The sequence below is a fragment of the Sarcophilus harrisii genome, chromosome 4 (genome assembly GCF_902635505.1).
Source record: "Sarcophilus harrisii chromosome 4, mSarHar1.11, whole genome shotgun sequence".
Taxonomy (NCBI): domain Eukaryota; kingdom Metazoa; phylum Chordata; class Mammalia; order Dasyuromorphia; family Dasyuridae; genus Sarcophilus; species Sarcophilus harrisii.
The window spans coordinates 294,097,820-294,110,414 of record NC_045429.1 but is presented as its reverse complement, the minus strand read 5'-3'; the positions used below and the strand labels follow the sequence as shown (position 1 = coordinate 294,110,414).

The window sequence follows — 12,595 nt, the reverse complement described above, 5'->3', positions numbered from 1 at the left end:
TGAATGAAGCAAAAATTCTAAGAGGCAGAGATGAGGAGGAAAAACAAAGGAGAGCTTGTGGGAGGGGAGGGGGAGAAATGGGAAGAAGAGATAGAATAATGAGTCTAGAGAACAGTAAGCTGCAAGTTTGCCTAAAACAGAGTGGATGAAAAAAAATGATATAAAATATATCAGGAAAGGTAGGATATAGCCCAATAGCCATGGGCTTTAAATGTCAAGCAGAAAAGTTTCTAGAGAAAGAATTAAGATTTCTGAGATGAGGGGAAAAAAAATAGAAAAGAACACTAAAGAAAATAAAATGGCAACCTCCAAAGAAAAACCAGAGGAAACAAACCAAGCTGACATAACCTGACTTTCAAATCTTCATTAGGATAAGGAGAGTGACTTAAAAAAGGGAAATTCTAATTGAAATCTGCATATGAAATTGTCTCAAATAAGTTAATATAGTTAAATACAAGAAAGGGAATAAACTCTACCTTAGGCATTTCCTTTCAGCTATTTCAAAAAAACTACTGTTAATAACAAAATATGCAGCAAAAAAGCCCAAATTTATAAATCTCTAAAAATAAAAGCCCTTAGCCTCCAATGAAATTAAGACAGCACATGCCTTATAGTTTGGGACATGTGGACAGAGCACCACTGCCATCTGGTGGCAGTGTAATTTCAGGGTTTGTTGAAATGCACACAAATTTCCTTTTTAAAGATTTAATCCATAAACCTAGTTATAAATTAGAACTTAGTATGAAAGATATCATAAAAATATAAGATCTTACAAACTCTGTGGTTGTATGTTCATATGGCATTTTTTAAGGTGTTTTCTATAATTTGTAGTCGACAGTTAGTGGGAAGGATACCTGTCACATTTAAATTCTGTGAAAAGCCTATTTCTAGGCTTCATTAATTAATGATTCTAGGATCATTAAACAAACATACTCAAAAATGTAAATGATCAAAAAATGCAAAGGAGGTTTGTCGAATTATAGAAACATAAAGACTTGTAACCCTGAATCAGAATTTTGTTGCCAAAAGGAAGTCAGACTTTCCTCTTTCCTTCTAGTTAACCTTTTTACTTATCTTCCATTGCTGTTGTGTATTTCCCCTGAGGGAAGAGGTACAGTCCAAAGGGACTTTCCCCTGCAATATGAGTCTAATACTATTTGCCATACTACCAGATTTCCAGCCTCAGGTGAGAAGAGCAGCCAAACCATTCTCTCTGACTCAGTACTTCTATTTTTTGAAGTGAATGTCCCCAGAAGGAAGATGGCAAAGTGCCAGGAAGGGTCAACTTTTATTTATGCCAGCAAAAGATAACTGCCACCTCCTATTTCAACTTGATTTCCCAACTTTAATATGGAAAAGCTCTGATGTAAAGAGGAATAACCTTCTCTTTGACCTCAGGCTTTTGAGTTCCTACTGTGCTGGTCCACTAAGGGAGGAGGAAAAACAATCCGTGGGCAGCAGGTCTTCTTCTGGCTTAATCTCACCTTCAAAAGGAACAGGAGTAATGAAATGGGATTTCTCAGCTGGTCATCAGATCTTGTGCCTTTCATCTCTTGCCCAACACTTCTCTGAGGTGCCCTTGAAAAGGATTGTAATATAGTCACATCCCAGTGATTCTGACCCCCTTTAGGTCATCATCCAAACCCACTCCTTGCACCTCAAAAACTGAATCCTTATTCCTATCCTACTCAAACTTTTCATTTCTAAGTTTCAACCAAACAGCACTCATCCCTTATACAGTGCCCTCCAAAATGTCTATTCCAATGGTAACAAACTTCCCTTCATCCTAAATCTTCTCCTTTCCCATTCATCCCACTAGTTATTCTGAAACTTGGTTCCCTGCTAATGACAAAGCTTCCCTGGACAATCTTTCCAATACTGATTAGAACTTTAACTCATTTCCTTCAGCTCACAGGCCTGAGATAGAGGAGTTGCACCCCAATTTGCAATCTCCAAGATTCCCCCTCACCTCCATCACTCAGTAACTTCTCTTCCTTTGAGGTTCATGCTATTCAATTCTATTACCCAATCAAAATCCTGGTAGCTATCTTCAGTATATCTCTAGATCATTTCATTTCTTTCCTCAACAAGTTCAATACCTGCCTCACAATTTTCTTCTAATTTTTAACTTCTGCCTTCACACTAGATTTCAATAAACATGCTGACTCTGCCTCAAACCCCTACCACTCAGTTTCTCCACATACTTTCCATGAACTACTCTTTGATTCATCTTGGCCACACACAAGATCATACTCTTGATCTTGCCATTATCTACAAATATACCATCCTCCACTTTTAAGAATTCTAAAATCCCTTTATCTGATCATTATCTATTGGCTTTCCACCTCTTCTGCTTTCCCTTACAAACCCTGCTTAGTCTACGTTATAACCCCCGATTCCTTAATTCATCCCTATGCCATTCAACTCCAAATAACCCTCTTTATCATTTTGCCAAATACATCTTGCCCAGATTCAGTCACGGATTATGCCTATCATTTGCTGCCTTCCCTATTTTACAAGAGCTACTGAATAATGATGTAGAAAAGCATACAATCATTCTGATTGGGTACACTACAAATTTAAATTATGCAATCTTGATTGGGCCCTCTCTGCTGCTAAATAATTCTATTATACCTTCTTCATCAACTCACTGCTTAAATCTCCACAGTAGTTCTTCCAAACCTTTTCTCCCTCCTAAAACTTCCCATGACTCCTCTTCCCCTCACACTCTCATCTGAGAACCTTGCTTCATATTTTACTGAAAAAATGGGGGCAATTTTCCATGAGCTCCCTCTTCTCCTCTCCTATTCGCTGTATATCACTGAAACGTCTTCTGCCACTATCTCTTTTTTCACCTCTATTCTCACAGAAGATGGCCTTATTCTTTGCCAAGACTAAGACTAATCACTCTACCAACTCAAGCAATCTCACGTCATCTTTTTTCTTTCAAAAAATTTCCCCTTTCGTCATCCCTATTCTACCACCTATTTTCAGTCTCTCCCTAGCTAATGGCTCCTTTCCTACTGCTTACAAATATGCCCGTATCTCTATCAGCCTTAAAAATCTTCATTTGACTCTTCCACCCCGACTAACTATTGTCCTATGTCTTCTGTCATGTCTTCTGTGAACCATGAATTGCCTGGTACAAGGAGGGAGTAGGATGCTTTGAGATCCAACTCAGAGGGGGAGAGAGTATGGAAGCGAACAAGAGGGGGAAACAAAAGCAAAAAGACTAAAATTACTAAGATCCCAGAAAGAAAACTCAGACCTTGAATATAAGCACATAAAACAAAAGGGGAAACAAAATAGCAGGAAATGTGAGGGGGAGGAGGAAAGATTTTGCTTCCATATCTAGTAAACAAATTCAATCATCTATTAATTAAAACTGCAAAACAAAGGAAAATGATGAGATCTGACGAGACAAGACCCTATGGATTTTGTCATACTGTTCCAGAATGGTTTAAAAGAGAAATAAGAACTGTAAAAACAGAATTTATGACCTACATAGCAAAAATAACTGATAAAGCAAAACTTGAATATTCAGTGGCAAATATCACTAAACAAACAAGAGGACAACTGAGTAGGAATGCATACAAACAGAAATGAAGGATAATCTGGAAGAAGAAAAGCAAAAAGCCTTAATGTTAAAAGGAAACCTGATAGCTACAAAAGCAAAACATACTGCTCAGGTTATGTAGAGACAATAAAGGATTATAGATCTAGAAGAACACAAGTCAAAAAACTTAAACACTATAATGCATGAAATAATACAAAAAAACCGTTAGAAAACAAAGTGATAATCAAAAGAATCCATAGATCATCTCCAGAAAAAAAAAAAAAACCCAACGCTGCAAATTTCAAGATACATAGTGATCAAATTTTAAAATTCCATAGAAAAATAACTTTTACATTTAACCAAGAGAATGGCCCTCAAATATAAAGAAAAGTATATTTAAAAAAAAAAAAAAAAAAAAAAAACACAATACTACCCACCAGAAAACCGAGGAAGGGATGGAATGTGTTCTGAAAAGCAAGGGACCTCAAAATGCAATCCAAGGTTAACTACTTTAAAAATTTATGGTTAAAAAGAGATCATAATAAAGGGAAAAGGACTCACATAAACAAAAATGTTTGTAGCAGTCCTTTTTGTAGCGGCAAGAGACTGGAAACTGAGTGGATGTTCATCAGTTCAGGAATGGCTGAATAACTTGTGGTATATGAATGATATGGGATATTATTGTTCTATAAGAAAGGACAAGCAGGATGATTTCAGAAAGATCTGGAGAAACTTCTATGAACTGATGCTAAGTGAAGTGAGTAGAACCAAGAGAACACTGCAACAAAAAGATTATATAATGATTAATTCTGACAGATGTGGCTCTTTTCAATAGTGAAGTGATTCAGGCCAATTACAATAGACTTGTGATGGAGAGAGCTATCTGCATCTAGAGAGAGGACTGTGGGGAATGAATGAAAAGCACAACATAGTATTTTCACCTTTTTTGTTATTGTTTGCTTGATTTTTGTTTTCTTCCTCATTTTTTCCCCTTTTTCCCCTCATTTTTTTTGTGCTACATGATAATTGTGGGAATATGTTTAGAAGAATTACACATATATTTAATATATACTGAATTACTTGTTTCTTTTTTTTTTAAATAACTTTTTATTGATAGAACCCATGCCAGGGTAATTTTTTTACAACATTATTCCTTGTACTCACTTCTGTTCCAATTTTTCCCTCCCATCCTCCACCCTCTCCCCTAGATGACAAGCAGTCCTATATATGTTGAATATGTCATAGTATATCCTAGATACAATATATGTGTGCAGAACCAAACAGTTTTCTTATTGCACAGGGAGTATTGGATTCAGAAGGTAAAAATAACCCGGGAAGAAAAACAAAAATGCAAACAGTTTACATTCATTTCCCAGTGTTTTTTACTTTGGGTGTAGCTGTTTCTGTCCATCATGGATCAATTGAAACTGAATTAGGTCTCTTTGTCAAAGAAATCCACTTCCATCAGAGTACATCTTCATACACTATTGTTGTTGACGTATATAATGATCTCTTGGTTCCGGCTCATTTCACAAGGGTGAATGTTGAAAAAACTATGTATATATTTTGAAAATTAAAACCAAAAAATACAACAACAAAAATGAAAATGTATGATTAAATACATGAAAAAAGATGGACACTCAATAAGGAAACATTCAAAATAGTCTTAGGAAGAAATCAAATCTGAAGAGATTATTTATTCTTTGCACACCCCAAAAAACAAAAATAAAGGAGAGAACAAATGCAGTAGCCTTGCATGGATGGGATGCAGAGCCCTAAAATGGAATCCAGTGACACCACTGAGAAAGAAGCAAAGATTAAGAACAAAGAGCGTCTTTCTCCAGAATAGGTTTTTCTAGATTTTTACTGGAAAAAAAGCTAAAAGATAAGTATATCCTATCTGGCTACAATATCCAGAAAGAAATCACCCTGCAGTTGGTCCTGCACGTCAGAGGAGGAGGGTAAATTCCCTCAAGTTTTTTCAAGGTTTTAAAATAATTTCACTATATGTTTTTTTTTTTAATATGTACTTTTCTTTCAATAAAGTTGATGCATCCCTCTCTCTCCACTCCCCAAAAATGGAATGCATGCTATCAAAAATCATGTGAAAAGACTCCAAATCCTTAATAATGGGAAAAAAAAAATAAACTGAAACAAATCTGATTTTCTATACACTGGCAAAGATGATTAAAAAAGGGAAAAAGAAAATTGAAAGTGTTGGTGTGAGACTAAGTATCTACTATGCTGTCAACTGATCCAACCATTCTAGAAAGCAAAAAAATAAAAATAAAAAACCCACTGAATATACATATTTTTTGATTTTGGGATAAAAGGAATATACCCCAAGAAGAGCCAAAGATAAAGGGAAAAAAACCAATATGTGTAAAAATATTTATTGCAGCACTTTTTGTTATAGCAAAGCTGGAAATAAAGTATCTATTCAATTGGAGGAATAGTGGAACAAATTATGACATAACCATGTAACTGGGAATATTAACATGAAGTAACAAATAATAAATATGGACTCAGGAAGACTTATGAAGATTTTTATGAACTGATGCAAAACAAAATGAGCAGAGACAGAAGAACAATTTCAACAATGACCAAAATAGTGTAAAAGATAATTTTAAAGACTTCAGGACTCTAATCAAAAAAGCAAATAAGCAATATTTTGTTCTGCTTAACAATATTTGTCTGAGGCTGGTGAGTTAGTGGATAGTGTAGAGATCCAAAAAGAAGACATTTATAATGATCCCTACATCTATCTCAAATAAACAGTTTTGAGGGTTGAATGCTTTCTGGAAACTGAAAGAACTCAATTTATTTTCTAAAAGCTGAGGGGAAAATTCTTCCCAAGTTATCTGGAAAATGTAACATGGTCACTGTTGAAGATGAAGGTCCAAATTAAAATGCTATCTTCACATTAATTTATATAATATGTTTAAGGATTTCAAGTCTTTATAGACACTGGTACAGTGTACAGATCTCTAAATAGTATTCTATGGGGATATTTTATAAAACTAAGGTCTATACAAGTAAAAAAATTTACTGAAGAGTCACACTGTATCCCACCAAATGAAGTTATTTTAAGAAAGTATTAAATTAGACTTTTAGAGTTGGTATTGTCTATTAGAACATACTTCAAAATTGAAAAATATGAACTTAAATTTGCTAGTGAACCATACTGTATTGTACAGAGAAAATTTGCTAGTCAGAAGTTCTGGTACTGAATGAATGGATGGATGGATGAATGAAAAGCATTTATAGAATCTACTATATGTAAAGTATTAGGGCTATATACTGAACTGTAAAATAATCTCTGCTTTAAAGGAGCTTATACTCTAATAGGGGAGAAAATAAATAAAGATTCAGCTGCAAGTGAGATGGTAAGATCCAATGATCATTAAGGTGAAGCACTAAAGCAGATATACTTTGTCTTATTTCCTTAATAAAACCATATCAGCATTAAATTTTGAATCATTTAACAGGACCAAGGACTCTGATGATAAGAAACTTCTTTTCTACATCTTCACTATCTACTGAACCTCCAGAAGAGTTACTTCCCTGGACTACAACTGATGAAGTCAGGCTAAAAGGCAAGCTGGCATTCTGGAGGGGACGCCTATTCTCAGGGATCTTGGGCTTACCTAACTCTTTAGTGCCAATTAGTCAGTAACTGTTAGAAATATTGTGAGTGGAAGAGATGGCATGGCATTTCTAAAAGGCTTACTCTCCTGAGACTTCATAGATCAAGTTGGAATCAGAACTACCTAGATGAAATATATTGCTTTTCTGTCTATAGTGCAAAGTGTGGCATGCTTGCCAATGTGTTATAAACACACAAAAAAGTGTCAACTTAAAAATTATTTCCTATAATATTTAATCATACAAAATGTAAATTTGAGTTACAGCATGGTATCTAATCTCGTTTTCTAGAGATCATCTTATTCTTTTATGCACTAATTTTACCTACTATCTGAAGAGGCATTTGGCAAAATGAAAAGGGTACTGGATTTGGAATTAGAGGACCCGCATTAAAATGCTGCTTTTGCTATTTATTTCTTGTGTGGTCTTGGTCTGATTATTTTCTGAACCTCAATTTCCTCATCAGTAAAATGAGAATATTGGGCTCAATTACTGCTAAGATCTCTTCCAACTGTCTATTCAAACTCCCAATGCAATACCTTTGAACTGACTCCCTGATTTCTTTCACTTTATCTTGAGTGCCAAGTGCTATGCCTTCTCTCATCCTAGTTGTGAACATTATCCCCTCTTTATATCACGTTATATTTCCTTTATATATCTTTTGCATTTACTTATCTATGCCTAATACATTGTAAGCTTTTTGAAGGCAGTGACTATTTTTTTTCTTCCTTTGTATCTCTAGGACTTGACACAGTACATGGTATACAGTAGATACTTAATAAATGCTTTTGAAATAAACAACCCATGAAACTGAAGATTAACTGTCACTTTGATGATAGGTCAAAGAACTGAAAAGAACAAGTTTCAACAGTATTCTTTTCTTCCCCTCCTCCAATGTAAAGAGAATAAAAGTCTTTCTTAAGCAGAGTGTTAAAATTATCTCACAGAATTGTAAAGAACTTGTTTCCAATTAAATTAACAATGCATTTTTACAATGAAGCATGCCCTGGAACTTGGAAATATAGTTAATTCCTACATATTTAGAATCTAAAGTAATCAGAAAACTGGAATTAAAATTCAAAGAAAAACAAGGAGCTGACATTTGGTTCTATGATAAGTTCAGTTCAGATTCAGCATACTCTCAATCTTCTACATTTTCTACAGCTAGACAACATTAACTGTTACCAGAATAATAACCCAACACTGTAAGTATCTAAACTATAATCTGAATGACAGACTAGAAATCACAATTGATAGATTTTTAATATTAAATCTTTTAATTTATTATTTTTTTAAATAGTGATTCCTATGTCTAGTCAAATTGTTCAAATAATTTGAACATCTTATATTCAAACAATACAAATAAATGAGGCCAATATACAGCACCCTATAGTTTCATAATTAAAAACAATAGGTAAAACTGTTTTGCAATATGAAAAAATTAATTACCAGAGCTTGCAACATGCCATCCATTATAATAGTCCCCTCCATAGTCTGGAAGGAAGATTTCGACAATGTAGAAAGGGTCCAATCCAAGAAGTCTGCCATTTTCTTCTGTTTGACATCAGGACGGGTAATAAACCTGTCAAGGAATACAACATTTTAAGTTATCAGTCATCAGAGGAATCTCTAGAAATTAATTTCTAACTAATATCTAATCTAAGATTCTTAAAGTTGTTCCACTTATAATCTCTTTTCACCAAAGAAATTTTTATGCAACCCCAGGTATGTAAAAGAATATGCAAATCAAACATTTACCAATAATAAATCATAAAGAAATTTATTTTAAAACAATTCTTTTGGAATACATATAATTTTATCATTTATCAAAGACTAAAGCAAATTTGCATGCTAATGAGATAGATGTGCTTATTTATTTTTACATAAAGAATTAAATCTTGGCAGAATATTTAACACTGCAGAATACAGAGCATTCACTTTCACTGTTGCCAAGTTTTTCACAACTCCTATAGCCACTTATGTGACCCCATATCATAGTTTAATCTAAACACCTTGAAAATAATATAATACCACAAGAAACCAAATATTGAGTACAGTTCATATGAGGTTTAATACTAGTATTAGGAAGAAATTTTTTAATTCTTCATACTTAAAGGATTAAAAAAAAGAGACTCTAAGGATCACAGATTTAACTCTAAAAGGTACCTGAAGATCACTTAGTAAAATTACTACTTTACAGATGAAAAAACTAAGATCCAAAGAGGTTAAATGACTGACTTTAAACCTTTCAGTTACTACATGGCAGTGCTGGGATACAAATACTCTGTGGCCAAAAATGATGATTTGGGAACACAAACAAGAGCCCAGAGAACACAGAAATCTGGTACAGTAACAAAAGCATCAGATCAGACATCAAAAGAGCAAAGTTCTAAACCTGATTTTGTCCAAAATTAATTGTGTAATTAATTTGAGGGACTTTGTTGGGCTTCAGTTTTTTTCATGCTGGGTAATTCCACCATAAAATGTAAGCTCACTGGATCTAGTACTATTTTCATTCTGTTTTCATATTCTCCATTGCAGACTAGTACATAGGAAACAATTCATAAATGCTTAATGAATTTGTATATCAAATGTCAGTAACAAAATTGGGCTAGATTAGGACTTTAAAATTTTGCTTTGAAACCTAAGAGCCAGCACCCAATTTACCAAGTGAATTTTCAAAGTTCAAGGAAAAATGAAAGGGAATAACAAGGGAAGAATGCTAGCTATGTCCAGGCTGTGGAGCACTAGTTCTCACTCTTTAATCAAATTAGACTAACAAGAATTTTTTCAAAGGATCTTTTTTCTGGAAAGGCTCAAAATCATGAGCTAAGGATATCCAACCACGGTATTTCATATATGCGAAACCAGAAGAAGTAACAATGACTGGGCTAACTGCCCTTCCAATCTTTCAAGTTTATCTCTATTTCAAAAGCACAGTCTCAGCCAGGATTAAGTATACTAGCAGTTAAAAAATTCAAGAAGCTCCCAAGGTGAATCAAAGTAAATAGAGTGATGTGACCATCTTTTCAAGATATAATGATAGTAAAGCACAAAAATGAATGGATTAATCAATCAACAAGCATCTATTAGTTGCTTGCTCTTTACCTAACATGGAACAAGGCATGAAGAATAAAAAGAAAAAATATATATAACAGTCCCTATTGTTAAGGAACTTAATTATATTTACTTATATGTTAAGAATTATATTCACTTCTATAATTTTAGGAGATTGTGACAAAAATACCAAGTATGAAAATGAAATTTCTATTATATGTAATTACCCTGGTACTCAGTAAGTTGAGTCCTAGATTAAATGATCTTAAAAAACCATAGCAAGTCTAAAATTCTGTAATCCTACAATTTGTGAATCAGGCTAGGCTGATTCACATAATTTTAAATATTTTTAAAAGTAAACATTAAACTTTTTTAAATGTAATGGAAAAACTTTTTAAAATTAAAAGAAGCAAAAAAAAATAAAGATCTGAATTAACAATATACACACATCTATCTACTATATAAAAATGAATAGGAACAATAAGCAAAAGAAGAGAAAAAGTTCAGAAAGGGCTATAAAATCAAAAAGAACATTTCTTTTACCATATTAACAAACTATAAATAACAATTATTGTCATGTTGGTTTTTCTGTGCATATGAACTTTAGTTTTTATTAGTAATTACTAAGCTTAGAGTAATTTTTAAAACTTCAAATAAAAAAAATACAAATTAGCTCTACACAGCATCGCAGGGGGAACTTTCTTTGTCATCATATATCTACAAAATTAGAGAAATAATTTTTCACCAATAACAAAGTCTGCCTATGTTTGTAATTTCTTTTCTTTCATTTCTTTTTTAATTTATTTTTCTTTTGCTGAGATAATTGGGGTTAAGTGATTTGCCCAGGATCACACAGATAGGAAGTGTCTGAGGCCAGCTTTGAACTCAGGTCCTCCTGACTTGAGAGTTGGTACTCTATCCACTGTGCCATTTAGCTGCTCCTGTAAATTTTTTTACAAGAAATATATACAGCTACATGTTTTTCCCCCACCAGATAGCACTATTTCATTATGTATCCCATTCACAGGCTTATTCCTCTACAATGAATGAGCATTCATTTCAGATTTTTTTGTAAAAAATGCATTCCTCTAAAAGGTAAATGTATTTATAAAGCTGGCACAGCCCAATAGTATTGTGGACCTTTAAGAGGTTCAGGAGCATAATACTCCCTTTTTTGAGGAGAAAAATGCTGAAGTCAGAGTCAGACATTTATTTGACTTGATAATTTCAACTAAGAGCACTATGTCAAAAATAATCAAGTAATCTGATGATAGACTAATCTAACGAGCAGTTCTTCAGGCTCACTTTAAATAAATGAGCCTTTACTATTTGATACAGTACATATATGAAGTAGTATGGAATGGTAAACAGACTACTGAATCTAGATTCAAATCCTTCCTCTGACATTTATCCACCAATAAATCATTTAATTTTTCTAGGTCTCAGAGAACTCTCTGGAACTAGAGGAGATATAGTCAGTTCTGATAGAGGAAGCTCCTACAGAAAAGAAATCACACATCTTTGACATATATTGTATATATATCAACTAAATGAGAATACAAATAATAGTGAGGCTAACTTACTTGGAAATAAGGACAGCAGCCGCATCCCGAGCCTTATCACTGACAACCAAGTAGGACTAGAAAATGAAAGAAATGCTTTATCAATAATCATTTGGGCAAAAGTAGGAAACAGCCACACAATATTTATGATAAATGAAAAATAATCAAACAATTTAACTTTAAACCTTTGAGTCAAAATATATTTGCCAGTCCTTCTAAATAACTAAGGGCCAAGAAACAAGCTTCCAACTTCCAAAAGATATCCGAACTTTTGGTTAGGATAACATGTCACAGCAAGACTGAGGCTCATCACCATCCCTCAGGTAGTCTTTACTTTCAATCCCTGTAAATAGGCACAGGCAAATACCAACTACCATATAAAACAATAGCTAAATATAGCTACAATTTATTTTACCTATCTTATCTCATTGAGCCTCAAAATAATTCCATAAGGGAGGTTCTATTATCTCTACATTACAGAAAAAAAAAACTGAAAAAAATTAATTGACTTGTACAGGGCCACATAACTAAGAATTATCTGAAACAGGACTCTCATCTACTTCCCCATTCTATATCAATACCCAATTTCTCTCTGACGTTTAAGAACTATTGGTATTTTTTTAATTGTAATAGTTTACTTCTATCAATCTATATCAATTATTTATATGAAAGCTAATAATTCAGAGTTCTTGAGAAGTCTTTTATAAAAGGTTATATTCTCATTTTTGGCAGGGCTATAGGGAGATAAATTAACATTCACTGGATGGTAAAGTTC

The 12,595-nt window shown here is 33.5% G+C and overlaps 1 protein-coding gene across 3 annotated transcripts in view; it reads right to left on the bottom strand.

Annotated features, from left to right (window-relative positions):
- Positions 1-12,595, bottom strand: part of TBCD (tubulin folding cofactor D) — a 395,290-nt gene that overhangs the window by 365,658 nt on the left and 17,037 nt on the right. For all 3 annotated transcript variants that reach the window (XM_031968421.1, XM_031968422.1, XM_031968423.1), the window contains exons 7-8: positions 11,842-11,897; positions 8,651-8,783 (exon numbers count right to left, since the gene is read on the bottom strand). In XM_031968421.1, the coding sequence (XP_031824281.1) occupies positions 8,651-8,783; positions 11,842-11,897 (189 nt within the window). The remainder of the gene's footprint in view (positions 1-8,650; positions 8,784-11,841; positions 11,898-12,595) is intronic.